This window comes from Salvelinus fontinalis, chromosome 12 (assembly GCF_029448725.1).
Source record: "Salvelinus fontinalis isolate EN_2023a chromosome 12, ASM2944872v1, whole genome shotgun sequence".
Lineage (NCBI taxonomy): Eukaryota > Metazoa > Chordata > Actinopteri > Salmoniformes > Salmonidae > Salvelinus > Salvelinus fontinalis.
In genome coordinates this window covers 38,704,985-38,727,654 of record NC_074676.1, presented here as the reverse complement: position 1 = coordinate 38,727,654, position 22,670 = coordinate 38,704,985, and the positions used below count along the sequence as shown (strand labels likewise).

The window sequence follows — 22,670 nt, the reverse complement described above, 5'->3', positions numbered from 1 at the left end:
ATACAAGTAAAACTAAATGCATTCTCTTCAACTGATCGCTGCCCGCCCGTCAAGCATCACTACTCTGGACGGTTCTGACTTAGAATATGTGGACAACTACAAATACCTAGGTGTCTGGCTAGACTGTAAACTCTCCTTCCAGACTCACATTAAGCATCTCCAATCCAAAATTACATTTAGAATCAGCAACTATTTCGCAACAAAGCATCCTTCACTCATGCTGCCAAACATACTCTCGTAAAACTGACCATCCTACCGATCCTCGACTTTGGCGATGTCATCTACAAAATAGCCTCCAACACTCTACTCAACAAATTGGATGCAGTCTATCACAGTGTCATCCGTTTTGTCACCAAAGCCCCATATACTACCCACCACTGCGACCTGTATGCTCTCGTTGGCTGGCCCTCGCTTCATATCCGTCGCCAAACCCACTGGCTCCAGGTCATCTATAAGTCTTTGCTAGGTAAAGCCCTGCCTTACCTCAGCTCACTGGTCTTACAGCTCACTGGTCTTACTCACTCAGCTCATCTTACAAAACACGATCATGAAAAACAAACACATTCCTCAGTTTAAAAAAAGTAATCAACCAGCCTTCTGAACTGCCCTAGTGGAACCAAAACATCCAACCTTAGAGTGTTCTGGAGATCATTCTACAAGTAAGGCACAAAAAAAACTAAATGCAGATCTCCATAACTCAGCGGAGACAGATCTACCTAACTCAGTGGAGACAGATCTACCTAACTCAGTGGAGACCTAAGGGATGGTGGAAGTTTGAACAAGAGGGCTTCGTAAACAAAAAGAGAGCAGCGCATTAATCTCCAAAATTTAAGAGGACCAGCCTACTTTCTGATACAGAATGCAGTGATGTGTACTGAACCTATCTCCCGTAATAAAGTGTAGTGCAATGAAGGTGAAAATTTGGCAAGTATCCTATAGTTTTCGACATAACTTTCATGGGAACTTGTTTTTTTTAATCATTGATGAAGGATTTTGAGGCTGATTGCTTGAACTTGTCAATGTTTCTTCTTCTGTTTTATGATTTTGTTAAACTCCTGTGAATTCTATGTTTGTTTTACTTGATTAACTGTAGTTTTTCATGTTGTCTAATTGTGTAATGACTTGGTGCTGCCTATCTTGGCCAGAACACTCTTGAAAAAGAGATTTGAAATCTCAATGAGCCCTTCCTGGTTAAATAAAAATAATAAAAAAGGGATATTCTAATGATAATATTTGCTGCCTTTGAGGCCACGTTGGGAATACACTTCAACATAACCTATATTCAAGGAATGTTGGAATAATACAAGTTTTATATCATTGACATAGTAACGTGGCCTCATTTCAACCCTTGACTAAACAAGAATTGAGGCAGAATTTGAAATGTAAATTTCCATCCAGACCACCAAACTATCTGCTTCTCTGACATGCGTGTTAAGCTATGTCCCAGTTGGTAAGCGGACAATAATTACGTTCTGCTTCATATGCACAGTGCACAGAACATTTTATAGTACATCGACTTACAGTAATTAAAACTACATCTCTGGACTTTTCGTATTGCTCTACCGTGGTAATCGAACCAACAATCCTGGCGTTGCATGAGCCATGCTCTACCAACCGAGCCACACGAAAATCCAATCTTATTTTCCCGAACACAATGAGCTATCCAACCTCTGCCCTCAACTACACGCCCTACGGCGCAGACGGTCTCTCCCACCTCTAACAACAAACCAGCCCAGGGATGAGCCAATGAAATGCTGTTATCTTCATGTCTGTGTGCTTGGCATTGGCGTTCCAATACTTAGTAGCATAATTACATGATAGGATAATGAGCGGAGAAATGATTCTGTCATCCTGGTTAATGTAGGATAAATACTTCCACGATATACTGTACACGGACCATTATAGTGTGTTGGTATGAATCGGTTTACTAGGGTACGGTTTTATATTGCTTTTTGATCATGTTGTACATTTGTGAATTTCAGCTCAACGGCAATTTTATTTGTAGGTTGTTCAGTAGTCTTTACAACGTTTTGTGAATACGCTTATTAGCTGAATAAGTAAATTGTATGAAAAATACATTAAAATGCTTTCGTTTTGGAGGGATCTCATAGCCGAACTTGTTGACAATTCTGAGAATGCCCATGAATGTCAGACAAATGTGAATTTTATATTTCCTCCATTTATGTAAACAAGGTAAAGTGGTTGTTTATGTTCTAGAAAGTGACATCCATGCACGCTGTGGATCTCATAATGACGGATGATGAGTGCTCATAAATCATGTTTGTCAGAATTCTTTTATCAAGTAATGCAGATGAAATACATTTATGAGTATCTCATCTCCAATTTTGATTAAATGGTATTAGGCCTACTAAAAAAAAGTTTTTCTAAAGGAACAGAAGCTTTGTAAATGGTAATCAAATCAAAAGACAGTCATTAAAATAAATTACTGTTGTGTATCACATGCATTTCATAATAAAAATCCATAGCCCATAATTAACCTTCAGATTCAAATTTTTACCGTGATATAAATTAACTCTTTTGTCACCCGCCCCACCTATTTCCTGATTTTAGCATTGGAGATATCCATTTTGTAACAAACGGAACAGTGTCGCGCAGCATCCTTGAATGACACATTTCAACATGGACCACTTCATTTTCATCTAAATTTAAGTTAAACTCCAAACGGACAAAGATGGTAAAGTATCACTTAAATATTGACACAGGAAAAACATGCAAACGGTGAATATTAAACAGCATATATATATAGGCTATAACAATCGTTTACTGTCTATGACATTTTTTTGTAGCCCGTGTTCTCTCTAACAGGTCGCGTTTCTTATTTGAGGTCGCATTTTTTGCGCTTCTACAAATACATGCGTGAAATGAAATGTCAATGGCTCGAGCATCTATAAACCATATGTTCAACCCCAATCTCTTTTGGTTGAAGAGTGACTTTCACATCTACTCTTATGAGACACAATAATCACTTCTTATTAGACTGGACATGATTGATATCACTGTTCTCCAATTCAAAAAATGTTAATACATTTTTGTTTAGATTCAACGAAAATATACAAACTTAAATGCTGAAGATGTGAAGAGAATTAGCCTAGATTTAAGTACCTAAAAAACGAAATAATGTCTTGAATAATGTTATTTCAAGGGACTAGTTTGAATTGATCATCAGGATATAGTCTGGAAATAATATATTCAGCCTCAACTAAGTTGAACATTTAAACATTGCACTCAAGCTATTTGATTAGTTGTTATTTCTCTGTGTAAGAAGTGGTGGTTCAGTCAGGGAATTATTGATCACTGTTATAACCAGTTAATTATTAACACTCAGCATTCCACACACAATGGATCCACACACTTTCTCTCCTATTAGATTAGATATTTGTTTAATCTGTGTTTTGTTATTTGGTATCACATTTTCCTCTAACCTTTATACACCTATGCCATAAACAAACTATATGTTAATAACTCATGTGAACTCTTTCAGACAATTTTGGAAAGTTCTGGAGGCAATGATCATGTTAAAGGGCATGCAGTTCTGTTTTGAGTAAGCAAGTGCTTGAGAACAATGACAGATAGGCTCCATCTGTTGTGGTCCACAGACAGGTCTTTCTTATTTCCTCTGTGTGTCACAAGAAAAATATCTCTAGCAAAGCATGCACCTCATTGGCCCATTTAAGACTGCTACTGCATTTTCTATGACAACCATTGCAGAGTGATACACGGGGTGAATAGGTGTGTGGTTGTAGTTACTTCCTGTTTCTCTTCATTGTTTTATTCTTTTAACTCTTTATTCAGCAAAGATCTTTGCTCCCAAAGTAATGATTTTTGAGTGTGGGTTTTTCTAAACTTTTCAGAGAAGTAGCATTGATCATAAAAGTGCACTGTCTGTGGACAATCTGACCTAATTGATTACTGTGCCATGACCTCTATCTCAGAACATCTTCCCTTACTGGCTCTTTGGTAGTTTCACTTGCATAAGACATTTGGTTTAGTTGCACCTAACATGTCAAATGTGCCTCAGAGAACACTATTCACATATCTATTGAAATGTCTCTCTGTGTCTCAAAGAAAATAATAGCTTTCAGTTTTATCAGCTTTCTCTGATAGTAGCACATTCAGAAAGACTTGTACCTGTGTTTTCACTCTGGTGCTTGAGAGAGACTTTATATTGGTCAGAGCAAGTCATTTATTGAGCCTATAATGTCATTTAGTGGTAGTAATGATGCTAGGATCAGGAACCGCTAGTGATTTGACGTGTGCATTCCCTCATTTGAATGATGCCTCAGTATTGGTGTGTGAAGAAAGAGAAATGTGTGTGGGGGTGGTTGCACTTGTTTTTGCTATTCTGCTAACTTCCTGCTTACAAACTGAGCCGCATTCTCACCTTACTGTATCTGTGTCAGGGGGAGAGTGTGGATGTTCGTGCGTTGAGGGCCAGGTTCCATGCCAAGGCTGACATGGCAGGTAGCCAAGATAGTACTTCTCCAAAATCTCCACTGCCAGGATTTGGTAGAGGAGGCCCGTTGTTGGCAGATGTCGGTGTTACAGCAAATGGAGGGGTCCGACATAAACTGATGCCTATGGTTCCCACACCACCACTTTCTGGATCAAGCTCCACACCCGACTTTCAGAGACTACCACCACGACCTGTAAGGGCTGAACTGGAGGGCATATCCACCATCCCCAAGCCTCATGGTGTCTTCCCCCGCCCTCCACCATCACACCGCCCCCATGGAGCCACCAAGGAGCTGCCCCGACCTCTACCCCCACCCTCAGACACTGACAGGCTAGGGAAGGTGAGGGTCACAGGAGAGCGCCTGCAGAATATGATGCTAACGCACAAGGGAGTACCCACCGCCCCTTCCAAGCCAGCGCACCCCTCCCTACCCAGCCAGAGGAGTCTGACGGAGGTAACCCCCCTGAGAAGGACCCTGCCCTCTGAGGGCCCCAGACCCATAAAGCCCAGACGACCCACCCACGTCAACCTGCAGGCCCATCAGAGAAACACCAGGGCACCACACCTTGCAGGGCGCCCAGGGTTAAGGAAGACTGAAGGTAAGCAGCTTGGACCTAGATCAGATCAAGCGGTCACCGGCAATAGCCGACACCGGCATAGCTGGTGTTTTGGCGGTGTCGGAGGTGTAACTTAGTTTGGCTAACACCTACAGTGCCTTCAGAAAGTATTCACACCCCTTTACTTTTTACAGACTGCTTTTTAAATTGATTGTGATCTACACGCAATACCCCATAATGTCAAAGTGGAATTGTGTTTAAAGAACATTTGAGATTATACTGAACAAAAATATATACGCAACATGTAAAGTGTTGGTCCTATGTTTAATAAGCTGAAATAAAAGATCCCAGAAATGTTCCATATGTACAAAAGGCTTATTTCTCTCAAATTTAGTGCACAAATGTGTTCACATCCCTGTTAGTGAGCATTTCTCCTTTGCCAAGATAATCAATCCACCTCACAGGTGTGGCATATCAAGAAGCTGATTAAACAGCATGATCATTACAGTCTCACCAGGGTCAACCTGACTGCAGTTCAGCATTGTAACCGATTTCAGCGGGTAAATGCTCACCTTCGATGGCCACTGGCACGCTGGAGAAGTGTGCTCTTCACGATGAATCCCTGTTTCAATTGTATGTGCTCTTGTGGGCGAGCGGTTTGCTGATTTCAACATTGTAAAAAGAATGGTGGAGGTGGGGTTATGGTATGGGCAGTAGCGATGGACGGGTTGACTCATAACCCGCAGTCTCCACGGTTATATCCACGGGGCGGATGGGTTTAGGGGTCATTTAATATTGGCTGAAGGGGTGGGTGGCGGGCTGGTTGAATAAAGAGAAACAATACCTTTAAAAAAATCAACAAATGTATAATTATTGTGCAATTTATATAGGCTACATTGAGGTTTGTCGTTCATTATTTTAGGGTATTAGTGTATAACATGCTGACCACACGGGTCGCGTCGCGCCAACGAGTGACTGCATTACCAGGCGCTAAAATAGAAGTTGATTCTATTTGTGGCACGGGATGCGCTGCAAGTCCTGTCTCTCCAATCTCCTCATTGGCTTTTAAATCAAATCAAATCAAATGTTATTTGTCACATACACATGGTTAGCAGATGTTAATGCGAGTGCAGCAAAATGCTTGTGCTTCTAGTTCCGACAATGCAGTAATAACCAACGAGTAATCTAACCTAACAATTCCACAACTACTACCTTATACATACAAGTGTAAAGGGATAAAGAATATGTACATAAAGATATATGAATGAGTGATGGTACAGAACAGCATAGGCAAGATGCAGTAGATGGTATAGAGTACAGTATATACATCTGAGATGAGTAATGTAGGGTACATAAACATAAAGTGGCATAGTTTAAAGTGGCTAGTGATACATGTATTACATAAAGATGGCAAGATGCAGTAGATGATATAGAGTACAGTATATACATATACATATGAAATGAGTAATGTAGGGTATGTAAACATTATATTAAGTGGCATTGTTTAAAGTGGCTAGTGATACATTTTTACATAAATTTCCATCAATTCCCATTATTAAAGTGGCTGGAGTTGAGTCAGTATGTTGCCAGCGGCTACTAAATGTTAGTGGTGGCTGTTTAACAGTCTGATGGCCTTGAGATAGAAGCTGTTTTTCAGTCTCTCGGTCCCTGCTTTGATGCACCTGTACTGACCTCGGCTTCTGGATGATAGCGGGGTGAACAGGCAGTGGCTCGGGTGGTTGTTGTCCTTGCTGATTTTTTTAGAAGCATATACCCACGTGGGTGGTTGAAAGATGAACTGATGTCAGTTATGGTAATACGCCTTATTATGAAAGTTAGTTGCCAATCGCCATATAAAATCCAAAGATTCGGTTGACCGTTTTATGTGTGGATTAATTGTCGGAGTAGAGGACCTTGTGCATTTCAGGTAAAATAACAACTCAATGTGTATATCCTAGGACAAATTAGCTAGCAAGAGCAAGCTAGTTATCTAAATAGGACAAATTAGCTAGCAACTGCAAGCTAGCTAAAATGCCTTAAACGTTTAATGCTTTCAAGCTGTCCCCAAATTAATATAATTGGTTAAGAGTTTGTTTTGATATTTCAACCAGTGTGTCCTGATCTTTGGTGTAGGGTGACAAAATCAATTTGAGCACAATGGCGCACGAGTACGCAGGCACACGTCTGGTTTGTGCATGGTGTAAATCTAAACTTTAGGGCTTAACGGTACACTCGCCAAATAGCCTACTCAGCCAATCGACAAATAATGTTTTTGGGAACGGGCAGAAAAAGTTAAGGGAGGTAAAAAAAGGACATTGTTGAAGTGTAATGCAATAAGACAAAAGCTGCGAAAGGAGAGTTGAAAATAAAGAGTAGGGAGGGCCAGAGAAGTAATGTTTGGAAAATATTTTGTGAAGTGGCAAAAGAGGATGATAGCAGTGCCGGTGTTGTGCCGAAAATCTCACCCCTGCCAGAACCCCCCCCCCCCCCCCCCCCCACTCTAATTTCCTTAATTTTGTGGCTAGAGTTAAATACTTTCTGTAACACACATCAGAGTCAAATACTTTCTACAGAACAAACTTCACGTTAGGATAGGCAACCGAAATTAAGAATTAATGTATGTGTGTTAAATTAAACATAGAGGGGGAGTAAAATGTTGGCAAGCAATAAACATTTCAAAACAATTATGGCTGAATTATTATCCTTACACTTTCTAAAATACTAGTCGAATAAGACCTGAGAGAGATGACGAATTTTGGCAAAGAGATTTATTTATAGACGAATACAAAATTCAGCAGCGGATTTAGGTACGGGCGACATGGGCAGCCGAAGAGGGCAGCATCTTGCCGGGGGCGGCCCCGGGTGCCCCTAGGTGTGGGCGGGGGCGGGCGCGGACGCTGAAGGTGGGGTTCGCCCAGGGCGCCATACAAGTTAGAACCGCCACATACACTTGAAACAAATATCCAAACTGAAAACTGCAGACAAAAATGCTTTCTGCTACTAAGGTCAGTGAAATGTAGGCTAAACTGACAACGGAGTGAAGAGCAGAAATCTCAACTAGCAAGCAAGTCGCAACAATGAAGAACGCGGAGGGGGGTGAGAATTCTGTCAGGGAGGAGATTTTCGGCAGAGCACCTGTTATGTTATGTGTGATGATTGTGAGGCACTATACAAATTCGACAGTCACAAGACGAGACTTCAACATTTGTGAACTATTTAATTGGCCTATGGCATGTCAAGGGAACTGTAGCCTACTGTTTAGATTGGTTAAATTGAAACTGAGAAATATGATTTATTTATTTCTGCATCTTGAGAGAATGCTATGCTTAATTAGACACCATCTGTAGAGGTGCTGTCTTCATCATAAAAGCATCTTAAAAGCTGATAGTATTTTAACCACATAAAATATGCATTGAAGATTAACTGAAATCTTATCAGATGGGTTATTTTCACTTCTTTTTGCTTTTTTCCCCCTACAACCAGTCAAACCGATATCATTTAGACATTTTGCACAGGAAATCTTTCCGTTTTTTTTTTTTTTTGCTTATTGTATTTTCTCCCCAGTCCCTAAACGTCTTTGCTCCGTGAAAGATGACAGAAAACGTTACCATGTCAACTATATTGAAGCATTCATTCTATCGATCTATGACATTATTCTGTTGAGCAAGGGTTTATTTAGTCTTCTAGGACGACATATATATGTTTCTTATTTAACTAGGCAAGTCAGTTAAGAACAAATTCTTATTTACAATGACGGCCCACCCCGGCCAAACCCTGAACCGGACGATGCTGGGCCAATTGTGCGCCACCCTACGGGACTCCCAATCACTGCCGGTTGTGATACAGCCTGGAATCAAACCAGGGTTTGTAGTGATGCCTCTAGCACTGAGATGCAGTGCCTTAGACCGCTGCGCCACTTCGGAGCCCTCGGTCAGTCAATGTCTGCGTTGGAAAGGGCACCATATCACTGCTTTTGACTAGTGCACAATATAGGGAATTGGTTGCCATTTTGGATAAAGCCAATGTAACTTCAGTTCAATGGGTGCATGGAATTTGGCTCACGAAGTATGGACTGAGTGTAACATTCATTCTATATTCCAAATGGGACAAGTTCTAAATCAAGTGAAACACTATGATTGGAGTGTATCATTGTAGTGTGCCAAAATTAAGCCTAAATCAAATGCACTCAATTGTTATGTCATAAATTACACCCTTTTCCCTATATAGTGCACACCTTCTTAGGTAATAGAATGCCATTTGGGGACACACACGATGACGAGCATAGAGGTTCTCCAGGGAACTAGTGGAAAGATTGATGTAACGGTTGTCGTGTCTTTACTATTATTAAATGACGTGATTGAACTGATTAATCATGTAACTGTAATTAACTAGGAAGTCGGGGCACCAAGGAAAATATTCAGATTACAAAGTTAGAATTTTCCTAATATAACTTTTCAGATATTTTATATCTGATCAATTAGTCTTCGAAATAATGAATTATTTACTTTACCTCACGTTAGTCTCATTCCAAACATCGTAAATTGTTGGTTATCTGCACGAACCCAGTCTTCACTATGAGTCATCCATACATAAATTGTCTTAAATCCTTTATTTACTAACTAAGTACTTCACAGAAATGCATAAACAAACAGTTGATAGTTACAAGGAAATGATAACGGAGTTTCCCTAGTGGGATAAACCGCCATGGCGGCTTGTTGTACAAAAGGGAAGTGGGGGTCGACTGAGTTAAGACAACACACGGTTGATAATTATGACAATTGAAATGCTAATCCTTTGCACATGAACGCTCACTCATTCGGGAACAATTGCAATCAATATATATATTTACGCTCAGTGTGTCGTCGGGATCTCTGCTGAAAAGTTAGTTTCTGTTGGAGAGTTTCCGTCCTCTCTCTCTGTCTCTCTCTCTGTTGTGGTTAGAATGGATAGTTCCGAGTGACATTCATTCAATTCCGAATGCACCGCACCGTCTCTCATGAGTTTTACAAACTTGTACCAAACGGACCAGTTTGTAGCTGGATTCTTCACCGATCTTTTATACCTTCTCCGGAACATAAATGTTGTTCGGACCTCAAGTTCTGTGAGGTGGAAGAAATTCCCTTGTTCTCTATGAAACTTCACTCTGTCTCTATACTGTGGCCATGAGGAGATAATCTCCTCCAGGAATTTACGACCTCTCTGACCACAGCAGCCTAGTTGTAGGAGACAGAGAGAGGGGGATGGTACTCGCTGTACCCAAAGAGGGCAACGTCATGACACTGTCATAAGTATGATGGAGAGACGTAAACATCTAACTGTACAGTTTAGATTTAAGTTAGTTAATATTGAGTTAATCCTAACAATAATACAATTATTTTGCAACTCAAATCTTGTTGCATACAGTATATAGCAAAACAAAAAAGGATTCATAACAATCATGTTTGTTCCGCTCGATAGAACATCACACCCCTCCAGCATCAGCATAACGCCACCTAGTCCCATTGTGATGTCACAGCGTTCTCCTTAGACGACTACCCCTGACAATTTGTCCTTATTGGTCTCTGTCATATAATAAAATGACAAAAAAAAGAAGCAAACTGTGTCTAATTATAGACAAGTTGACTAACAAATAGCTTACCAAAATGTCAGGAATTATAAGCAGAAACATATTTAAATCAGGCAAAAACAAATCCTGCACCCCCTGTCAAAAAATTGTTCTTGTAACGGTTGTCACGCCCTGGCCTTAGTATTCTTTGTTTTCTTTATTATTTTAGTTAGGTCACGGTGTGACATGGGGAATGTTTGTGTTTTGTCGGTTTTGGGTGGTTATATGGTAAAGGGGGTGTTGGGTGTAGTGTATGGGTTTGTGTTGAGTGAATGTGTCTAGCTGTGTCTATGTCAGAGTGTTTAGTGTCAGCACTTCTGTTTGTATAGCTTCACGGTCGTCTGTTTTGTTGTTTTTGTAGTTTGTATAGTGTTTGTTTCGTTTTCGTCTTCTTTCGTTAATAAAGAAGATGTACTTTCCACGCGCTGCATGTTGGTCCTCACTCAGTCCCTTTGACGATCATGACAGAATTCCCCACCAATGCGGGATCAAGCAGCGCGAAAAGCGGCAACAGGAACAGCGCAAGGAGGAATGGAAATGGGAGCATAATCTGGACTACACTACATGGGAGGAGATCGACAGGTGGGCGATCAACCCAGGGCGAGTGCCGGAGCCAGCCTGGGATTCTCTGGCGCAGTGTGAGGAGGGATACCTGCGAATGGAGGCAGCACGACGACAGGTAGGAAGCCTGTGAGTCAGCCCAAAAAAATTATTGGGGGGGGGCTTAGAAGTAGTGGGCCGAGGGCAGGTAGGAGACCTACGCCCACTTCCCAGGCTAACCGTGGAGAGCGGGTGTACGGGCGAACACCGTGTTACGCAGTAGAGCGCATGGTGTCTCCTGTACGTGTTCATAGTCCTGTGCGGGTTATCCTACCTCCCCGCACTGGTAGGGCTAGATTGGGCATTGAGCCAGGTGTCATGAAGCCGGCTCAACGCGTCTGGTCTCCAGTGCGTCTCCTCGGGCCGGCATACATGGCACCAGCCTTATGCATGGTGGCCCCGTATTCCTCCTCCCCGCACGGGTAGGGCGACGGGGAGCATTCAACCAGGTAAGGTTGGGCAGGCTCGGTGCTCAAGGGAACCAGTACGCCTGCACGGTCCGGTATTTCCGGCGCCACCTCCCCACCCCAGTCCAGTTCCACCAGTGCCTACACCACGCACCAGGCTTCCAGTGTGTCTCCAGAGCCCTGTTCCTCCTCCACGCACTCGTCCTATGGTGCGTGTCTCCAGCCCGGTACCACCAATTCCGGCACCACGCACCAAGCCTCCTGTGCGTCTCCAGAGTCCTGTGCATCCTGTTGCTGCTCCCCGCACTAGCCCTGAGATGCGTTTCCCCAGCCCGGTACCACCAGTTCCGGCACCACGCACTAGGCCTAATGTGCGTCCCCAGGGTCCAGTATGCCCTGTTCCTTCTCCCCGCACTAGCCCTGAGATGCGTGTCCCCAGCCCGGTAACACCAGTTCCGGCACCACGCACCAGGCCTACAGTGCGCCTCAGCCGGCCAGAGTCTGCCGTCTGTACAGCGGTGCCTGAACTGCCTGTCTGCCAAGCGCCATCTGAGCCATCCGTCTGCCCAGCGCCATCTGAGCCATCCGTCTGCCCAGCGCCATCTGAGCCATCCGTCTACCCAGCGCCATCTGAGCCATCCGTCTACCCAGCGCCATCTGAGCCATCCGTCTACCCAGCGCCATCTGAGCCATCCGTCTGCCCCGAGCCGTTAGAGCCGCCCGTCTGTCCCGAGCCGTCAGAGCCGTTCGTCAGTCAGGAGCCGCTAGAGCCATTCGTCAGTCAGGATCTGCCAGAGCCGCCAACCAGACAGGATCTGCCAGAGCCGCCAACCAGACAGGATCTGCCAGAGCCGCCAACCAGACAGGATCCGCCAGAGCCGCCAACCAGACAGGATCTGCCAGAGCCGCCAACCAGACAGGATATGCCAGAGCCGCCAACCAGACAGGATCTGCCAGAGCCGCCAACCAGACAGGATCTGCCAGAGCCGCCAGCCAGCCATGTGCAGCCAGATCCGCCAGCCAGCCATGTGCAGCCATATCCGTCAGCCAGCCATGAGCAGCCAGATCCGTCAGCCAGCCATGAGAAGCCAGATCCGTCAGCCAGCCATGAGCAGCCAGATCCATCAGCCAGCCATGAGCAGCCAGATCCGTCAGCCAGCCATGAGCAGCCAGATCCGTCAGCCAGCCATGAGCAGCCAGATCCGTCAGCCAGCCATGAGCAGCCAGATCCGTCAGCCAGCCATGAGCAGCCAGATCCGTCAGCCAGCCATGAGCAGCCAGATCCGTCAGTCAGCCATGAGCAGCCAGATCCGTCAGTCAGCCATGAGCAGCCAGATCCGTCAGTCAGCCATGAGCAGCCAGATCCGTCAGTCAGCCATGAGCAGCCAGATCCGTCAGTCAGCCATGAGCAGACAGATCCGTCAGTCAGCCATGAGCAGCCAGATCCGTCAGTCAGCCATGAGCAGCCAGATCCGTCAGCCAACCATGAGCCGTCCAGACAGGATCCGCCAGAGCCGTCCAGCCAGGATCCGCCAGAGCCGTCATCCAGCCAGGATCCGTCCCTCAGTCCGGAGCTGCACCTTATCCTGGTGCTGCCCCTTATCCTGGTGCTGCCCCTTATCCCGGTGCTGTCTCTTATCCCGGTGCTGCCCCTTATCCCGGTGCTGCCCCTTAGTCCGGTGCTGCCCCTTAGTCCGGTGCTGCCCCTTAGTCCGGTGCGGCCCCTTAGTCCGGTGCGGCCCCTTAGTCCGGTGCGGCCCCTTAGTCCGGTGCGGCCCCTTAGTCCGGTGCTGCCCCTTAGTCCGGTGCTGCCACTTAGTCCGGTGCTGCCCCGTAATCCAGTGGGGTTAAGGTGGAGTTTGGCCATTTGGAGGAGGCTACGGAGGCGGGTAGTGACTGTGGTGGGGTGGGGACCACGACCAGTGCCGGAGCCGCCGCCGTGGAAGGAAGTCCACCCAGACCCTCCCCTAGACTTTGTGCTGGTGCGCCCGGAGTTTGCACCTTAAGGGGGGGTTATGTCACGCCCTGGCCTTAGTATTCTTTGTTTACTTTATTATTTTAGTTAGTTCAGGGTGTGACATGGGGAATGTTTGTGTTTTGTCGGTTTTGGGTGGTTATATGGTAAAGGGAGTGTTGGGTGTAGTGTATGGGTTTGTGTTGAGTGAATGTGTCTAGCTGTGTCTATGTCAGAGTGTTTAGTGTCAGCACTTCTATTTGTATAGCTTCACGGTCGTCTGTTTTGTTGTTTTTGTAGTTTGTATAGTGTTTGTTTCGTTTTCGTCTTCTTTCGTTAATAAAGAAAATGTACTTTCCACGCGCTGCATGTTGGTCCTCACTCAGTCCCTTTGACGATTGTGACAACGGTTCTCCTCTTCCTCTTCATCCGAAGAGGAGGAACATGGATTGAACCAAGACGCAGCGTGATACTTAGACATAATGTTTAATAAACGAAACAGAAAACACGAACGAACACTTAAAGTTACAAAACAAATAAACGATGTAGACAGACCTGAACGATGAACTCACATGAAACACGAAGAACGCATGAACACGAAAACTGCCTACATAAAACGAACAAACAAACAAAACCGAAACAGTCCCATGTGGCGCAACGACATACACAGACACAGGAGACAACCACCCACAATAAACAATGTGAAACAACCTACCTTAATATGACTCTCAATTAGAGGAAACGCCAAACACCTGCCTCTAATTGAGAGCCATACCAGGCAACCCTTAAACAAACATAGAAACAGAAAACATAGACTGCCCACCCAAACTCACGTCCTGACCAACTAACACATACAAAACTAACAGAAAACAGGTCAGGAACGTGACATAACCCCCCCCCTCAAGGTGCGTACTCCGAACGCACCACCAAAAGTCTAGGGGAGGGTCTGGGTGGGCGTCTGACCACGGTGGTGGCTCAGGCTCTGGGCGAGGTCCCCACCCCACCATAGTCAATCCCAGCTTACGCCCCCTTAAAATGACCACCCTCCTATTACACCTACTTAACTTAATAGGTAACTTCAAAATAAGGGGCAGCACCAGGATAAGGTAGCTCAATACAGAGAGATAGCTCAAGACAGAGAGGTAGGTAAAGATAGAGAGGTAGCTCAGGATAGAGGGGCAACTCCGGACTGAAGGGCAGCACCGGACAGAGAGACAGCTCTGGACTGAGGGGCAGTTCTGGATAAATAGCCGCTCTGGGCTGAGGGGCAGCTCATGACTGGCTGACGGCTCTGGACGCTCATGGCTGGCTGACGGCTCTGGACGCTCATGGCTGGCTGACGGCTCTGGACGCTCATGGCTGGCTGACGGCTCTGGACGCTCATGGCTGGCTGACGGCTCTGGCAGATCCTGTCTGGTTGGCGGCTCTGGCAGATCCTGTCTGGTTGACCGCTCTGGCAGATCCTGTCTGGTTGGCGGCTCTGGCAGATCCTGTCTGGTTGGCGGCTCTGGCAGATCCTGTCTGGTTGGCGGCTCTGGCAGATCCTGTCTGGTTGGCGGCTCTGGCAGATCCTGTCTGGTTGGCGGCTCTGGCAGATCCTGTCTGGTTGGCGGCTCTGGCAGATCCTGTCTGGTTGGCGGCTCTGGCAGATCCTGACTGACGAATGGCTCTAGCGGCTCCTGACTGACTAACGGCTCTGACGGCTCGGGACAGACGGGCGGCTCTAATGGCTCTGGACAGACGGATGGCTCAGACGGCACTGGGCAGACGGATGGCTCAGACGGCACTGGGCAGACGGATGGCTCAGACGGCACTGGGCAGACGGAGGGCTCAGACGGCACTGGGGAGACGGATGGCTCTGGCCGGATGAGACGCACTGTAGATCTAGTGCGTGGTGCCGAAACTGGAGGCACCGGGCTAAGGACACGCACCTTCAGGCTAGTGCGGGGAACAACAACAAGGTACACTGGACTCTCAATGCGCACTATAGGCCTGGTGCGTGGTACCGGAACTGGAGGTACCGGGCTGAGGGCACGCACATCAGGGCGAGTGCGGGGAGCAGGAACAGTGTGTACAGGGCTCTGGAGACGCACAGGTGGCTTAGTGCGTGGTGTAGGCACTGGTGGTACTGGGCTGGGGCGGGGAGGTAGCGCCGGAAATACCGGACCGTGCAGGCGTATTGGCTCCCTTGAACACTAAGCCTGCCCATCCTTACCTGGCTGAATGGTCCCCGTCGCCAGACCAGTGCGGGGAGGTGGAATAACCTGCACCGGGCTATGTAGGCGAACCGGGGACACCATGCGTAAGGCTGGTGCCATGTAAGCCGGCCCAAGGAGACGTACTGGTGGCCAGATATGTAGAGCCGGCTTCATGGCACTTGGCTCAATGCTCAATCTAGCCTTACCAGTGCTGGGAGGTGGAATAACCCGCACCGGGCTATGCACACGTACAGGAGACACCGTGCGCTCTACTGCGTAACACGGCGTCTGCCCGTACTCCCGCTCTCCACGGTTAGCCTGGGAAGTGGGCGCAGGTCTCCTACCTGCCCTTGGCCCACTACCTCTTAGCCCCCCCCCAAGAAATTTTTGGGGTTTCTTCTCGGGCTTCCTTGCTAGCCGCGTACCTTCATATCTCCCGTTTTGAGCTTGATTCTCCGGCTTCCAGCCACGTCTCAATGCTGCCTCCTCATACCACCGATCCTGGGCTCTCGCTGCCTCCATCTCCTCACGAGTGCGGCGATATTCCCCAATGTGAGCCCAGTCTCCTTTTCCCTCCAATACTTCATCCCATGTCCAGGATTCCTGTTTAGTGGACCACAGTTTGTGGTCCCGCTGCTTGGTTCTGGAATGGTGGGTGGTTCTGTAACGGTTCTCCTCTTCCTCTTCATCCGAAGAGGAGGAGCATGGATTGAACCAAGACGCAGCGTGATACTTAGACATAATGTTTAATAAACGAAACAGAAAACACGAACGAACACTTAAAGTTACAAAACAAATAAACGATGTAGACAGACCTGAACGATGAACTCACATGAAACACGAAGAACGCATGAACACGAAAACTGCCTACATAAAACGAACAAACAAACAAAACCGAAACAGTCCCATGTGGCGCAACGACATACACAGACACAGGAGACAACCACCCACAATAAACAATGTGAAACAACCTACCTTAATATGACTCTCAATTAGAGGAAACGCCAAACACCTGCCTCTAATTGAGAGCCATACCAGGCAACCCTTAAACAAACATAGAAACAGAAAACATAGACTGCCCACCCAAACTCACGTCCTGACCAACTAACACATACAAAACTAACAGAAAACAGGTCAGGAACGTGACAGTTCTGCTGTCTTTGACTGTAGCCTATAGAGCATTTTTTCTATAATTGCAGGTTAGAGATGGGTGCAGGCCTCAGATTTTCACTTCATCAGCGGTTGCAGATGAGTTATTAGCAATTGCTGACGGGTGCTACGGACAACAAACGCAATTGCATTTTATCAATTGCAATTTGAATGCACAGAGATACCGTGAAGAGATCCTGAGGTCCATTGTCGTGCCATTCATCTGCGCCATCGTCTCATGTTTCAGCATGATAATGCACAGCCCCATGTCACAAATACCTGTACACAATTTACAAGCATTTCACTACACTCGCAATAACATCTGCTAACCATGTGTATGTGACCAATAAAATTTGATTTGATTTGACAATTACTCGTAGCTTAAAATGTCCAAGTTCTTCCATGGCCTGCCTACTCACTAGACATGTCACCCATTGAGCATGTTTGGGATGCTCTGGATCGACTTGCACAACAGTGTGTTCCAGTTCCTGCCAATATCCAATATTGAAGAGGAGTGGTACCACATTCCACAGGCCACAATCAACAGCCTGACCAATTCTATGTGAAGGAGATGTATCGCACTGCATGAGGCAAATGGTGGTCACACCAGATACTAACTGGTTTTCTGATCCACACCCCTAAGGTGTCTGTGACCAACAGTTGCATATCTGTATTCCCAGTCAAGTGAAATCCATAGATTACGGCCTAATTAATTTATTTCAATTGACTGATTTCCTTATATAAACTGTAACTCAGTAAAATCTCTGAAATTGTTGTATGTTGCTTTTATATTTTTGTTCAGTGTAATAAAAAATGAAAAGCTAAAATGTCTTAAGTCAATAAGTGTTCAACCCCATTGTTATGACAAGCCTAAATAAGTTCAGGAGTAAAAATGTGCTTAACAAATCACATTGTAAATTGCATGGACTGTGTTCAATAATAGTGGTTAACATGATTTTTGAATGACTACCTCATCGAGTAGTGAATTTCAAGCACAGATTCAAGCACAAAGATCCGGGAGGTTTTTCAATGCCTCACAAAGAGGAACCAATTGGTAGATGTGTAATAAAAAATATCCCTTTGAATATCCCTTTGAGCATGGTGAAGTTATTATTTAGGCTTTGGGTGGTGTATCAATACACCCAGTCACAACAAAGATACAGGCAAGTTAGTTTTGTTACTCCACAATACTAACCTAAATGATAGAGTGAAAGGAAGGAAGCCTGTAACAGAATAAAAATATTCCAAAACATGCATCCTGTTTGCAGCAAGGTGCTTAAATAATGCTGCAAAAAATGTAGCAAAGAAATTACATTTTGTCCTGAATACAAAGCAATATGTTTGGGGACAATCAAACACAACACAACAGTGAGTACCACGCTTCATATTTTCAAGCATGGTGTTGGCTGCATCATGTTATGGGTATGCTTTTCATCTGCAAGGCCTTTTTTTAAAGAAAAATACTTTTTGGATAAAAATAAATGGAATAGAGCTAAGCACAGGCAAAATCCAACAGACACTGGAAGACAAATTCACCTTTCAGCAGGACAATAACCTAAAACACAAGGCCAAATCTACTCTGGAGTTGCTTACCAAGATGACATTGAATGTTCCGGAGTGGCTTAGTTACAGTTTTGACTTAAATCGGTTTGAAAATCTATGGCAAGACTTCAAAAATACTTTCTAACAAGGATCAACAACTTACTTGACAGCTTGAAGATTTTTTTAAATAATAATGGGTGAATATTGTACAATCCAGGTGTGCAAAAACTCCTAGAGACTTACCCAGAAACACTCACACCTGTAATCGCTGCCACAGGTGATTCTAACATGTATTGACTCAGGGGGTTGAATACTTATCTAATAAAGATACTGTATATTAGTGTTTTATTTTCCATAAAAATTTTCTTTAAATGTTTGAATTTTTCTTCCACTTTGACATTACATAGTATTTTGTGTGGATCGTTGACAAAAAATTACAATTAAATCCATTTTAATCCCACTTTGTAACGCAACAAAAAGTGGGAAAAAGTAAAGGGGTGTGAATACTTTCTGAACGCACTCTAACTCTCGAACTCTCGACCAGAGTCTGGTATGACTCTATGATGTTGTTGGCACAACGCGTCGATAAGGAAAGGGGCTGTGTTGGGTTTCCTATGTGTCTATCTCAATCAAACCCACATGCACAGCCACACACACTTCAAACCCCCAGGGAAAAAGCATATTTGAGAGAACCAATTAAACCCGTCGCACAATTTCTGAGCGATTATTGCATTAGCAAACAGCCTCCTTTCCAGACTAATGTGGTCACAGCTCTCCCTGCGCTGTGAGTCACCTGGGTTGCGTCAGCCAGGCTAGGTGTAACTGCTTTAGAGCTGTCGAATCACAGCCTCTGCTCGTGTGGAGCGTGTCACAAAGCCACACCCGTCCCAATCGCATTAGAACTAGAAAGTGTAGGTTATATAGAAAAAATGACACCCAAATTGAAAATCTTTAAACTAAATAAGGATTTCTATCAGCCTAATCGAGGAGTAATTACAAATCATATTCCACTGTTCGAACTTGTAAACAAGGCTGCATGGGATTTCTCTTAATGCGACTTCGTGCAGCCAATGGCAATTTCCGCTTTAGGTATAATGCTGGGAGCTGCTTGTGGATTTGACAGCTCTAATGCAGTTCCACCTCTGACACCGCCAAAACAACCGTTATGCGGGTGTCGGCTAGTGTGGGTCTGACCTTAATCTAGGCCTTAATTTCCTTTGAAAAGCCCCCCTTCCGTACAAGTATAAAATGGAAAACTGACTGTTTTGAATACATTTATACAATGGGTGGATTTAATCCTGGATGATGGTTGGTTAAAACCGCATTCCAGCCAGTGTCTATTCTATTTGAATACGTGTATGGACTTACTGTAAGCACCATAATGACACAAGAAAGGTATCTGTTCACTTGCAACCTGTATAATATGCAGTGTGCCTTATCTAGTTACCAGTTAAAACCTCAAAACGTCTCTCTCTAAAAAGTATTTTTGAATGACCTACTGTATACATGTGGAACAGTATCTTCTGTAAGAAATGAATGATCAAAATAAATTCTCAGACTGCTGCTGCTGGTGCAGAGCATTGCCCTTCAATATATATGTTAATGTTGAATTAGGTGGTGAAGACCTACTGTAGACCTACAGTGCAGGTTGTTTCTTTTCCTCAGGTGGCAGCAGTAAGTCTCTTCCAGGGATGGTCAGTCTGTCTGGCCCCTCAAGACTCCCAACCAAGCCCAGCAGCCTACCACGGCAGTGTACCCCTGTGTGAGTGTGCTCACTTGAAATGTCAAGTGTTGAGTGTTAAATATTGAGTGATAGTATGAACACAATTTGTGATTACTCTGTTGGAAACTGGATTTACAGGAACAAAAAAGCCACATTTTTCACGTAAGTATTTTTTCCCTCTGATTCCTGTTGTCTCGTTAGACATTCCGAGGATGACCAGGGGGTATATGATGACATAGGCCTAGGCCTAGATGTAAAACCACCTCCCCCACCTCCAAACCCAAAACACCCAGGGAGCTGGGACAAAAGTGGTATGTCTGAAAATAACTACTATATTTCCATGAACACATGCAAGAGATTCACTAGCTATTGTGAATTTAGGGCTGAATCATGATGACTCTTAAATCGTAAATGTATGATTTATGTGAAAGGTTGAATTATATACACATATAGTTTCTCAATCCATCATCCCATAATGTATGTATTTTACATATTCATCGCTTGTTCATGCATGTCATGAATTATATTTTCTGCTATTTCACCTACAGACTCCTGGAATGAAAATAGTTCTTCACAAATAGATAAGGTGAAAGAATAGGAACACAGACCATCAATGCAGAACACTGCTTTTGACTTATTTCTGAAATACTGTTCTTGATACACATGCTTTTCATGACATCTATGTTCTTATTCCTGGCTGCAGGGGAGCGATGAAAGTGAGGTCTATGATATGATTGATAAGTAAGTATAGTATTGAAATACAACTTTGATCCCCTGCCTACATACAGTACGTGGTATCTTGGGTTTATGCTTGTCTTACAAGTAGACAACTCAATGGCTGGCATAGCATACTTTAAACAGCCAATATCACAAGCATAATAATAAAAAACACTTGGATACTCATATATCTGTTATAACATGTTTATATAGGCGCAATAGCTGTTCACTTCAAATAATCACTGACCCGTTAATGTCTCTGTCTTTTGCCATCTCAGAGGCAACCAAGAGGAGGTGAAAACCACAAGTTCTGATAAGAATAAACAGAAAGAGTTGAGGTGGCAGAAAGAGCAGGAGAGGAGAGAGCAAAAGGAAATACTGGAAAGGGAAAACAAATACAGAAAGAAATTCAAGGTGATATGCCACATTTCCATGTGCTAACAAATCAATAAATCCCCCCAAACAGTAATGTTTGTCATAACACACTTGTTACATTTGATACCAGTGTTTTCGATATGGTGCTGCAGCCTGGTCTCAGAGCATTTCTCATTATTCTGTATTTAAATCCAAGACACTCCATTTAGTATGATATGTTACATTTTGTATGGTATGTATTTTTATGTGGATGTCTATCACCCATTTCTTATGATATGTTACAAATTACAATTCATATTATATGTTACAAATTTGCAAAATGTACAATATATTACAAATTTGCAAAATTTATGATATATTACGAATTCTAGCTAGGTGGCAAATGTTAGCTAGCTGGCTAACGTTAGCTAGGCTAGGGGTTAAGGTGAAGGTTAGGGTTAGGGTTAGGGTTAAGTTCAGAAGTTAGGTTAAAGGGTTAAGGTTAGGGTTAGGGGAAGGGTTAGCTAAAAGGGTTAAAGTTAGTGTTACGGTTAGCTAACATGCTAAGTAAATGCAAAGCTAAAAAGTAGAAAGTAGTTAAAAAGTTGCTCATGAACTAAAATGTCTTAATTAGCCATCTGTCTTATGTAACCATACCAAACGTAACATATCCTACTAATTTAAGTGTCCCGGATTTACGTTTACTATGTTACGTCTGAGACCAGGTTGGGAATTCTGGAACACACCTGTAATACATCTCTGTGAGCCTTTTACATATGGTGTTTTGCCAAATATGGATATACAGTAATGTAATCTCACATGCAGAACATAAATCTCGTTCATCTCTGCAGTCTAAAAACACCACTTTACAACCCTCTGTGTTTATTTGTACCGTTCCACAGCTGGGGACTGGGGACATAGAGGTCCTTCACATGGCCAGGGTTCGACATGACTGGCAGGGAGGCAAGCAGGATCTAACTGTTCGACAGGGAGACAGTGTGGAGATCTTACGGGTTAAGAACAATCCTGGGGGCATGTGGCTAGCCCGCACACAGACTGGCACCTGTAAGTAAAACACTGTAAGTTCTATAGAACTAAGGGATGGTTCTAAATTAAATGGGGTGAGGTGGCTGGTCCAAAATAGGGCGGGGGGTTGTCTAACTTATTTTTTTGATTTGGGGAGGGTAGTGTGATTTTTTGAATGGGCACAGGGAGCGGTAGTGTATTTTTTCGCTTGTTTACAATCCCCATTTTGCAGGTTTTACTATACAAATACCTAGGTGTCTGGTTAGACTGTAAATTCTCCTTCCAGACTCATATTAAGCATCTCCAATCCAAAATGAAATCTAGAATTGGCTTCCTATTTCGCAACAAAGCATCCTTCACTCAT

At 44.3% G+C, this 22,670-nt stretch overlaps 1 protein-coding gene across 2 annotated transcripts in view; it reads left to right on the top strand.

The window, feature by feature from the left end:
• The first annotated feature begins 2,595 nt into the window (after positions 1-2,595).
• si:ch73-40i7.2 (FYN-binding protein 1) overlaps positions 2,596-22,670 on the top strand; it is a 28,519-nt gene continuing 8,444 nt past the window's right edge. For both annotated transcript variants that reach the window (XM_055940706.1, XM_055940705.1), the window contains exons 1-8: positions 2,596-2,695; positions 4,422-5,073; positions 20,152-20,248; positions 20,411-20,520; positions 20,758-20,795; positions 20,913-20,950; positions 21,205-21,340; positions 22,183-22,345. In XM_055940706.1, the coding sequence (XP_055796681.1) occupies positions 2,693-2,695; positions 4,422-5,073; positions 20,152-20,248; positions 20,411-20,520; positions 20,758-20,795; positions 20,913-20,950; positions 21,205-21,340; positions 22,183-22,345 (1,237 nt within the window). In that variant the 5' untranslated portion in view covers positions 2,596-2,692. The remainder of the gene's footprint in view (positions 2,696-4,421; positions 5,074-20,151; positions 20,249-20,410; positions 20,521-20,757; positions 20,796-20,912; positions 20,951-21,204; positions 21,341-22,182; positions 22,346-22,670) is intronic.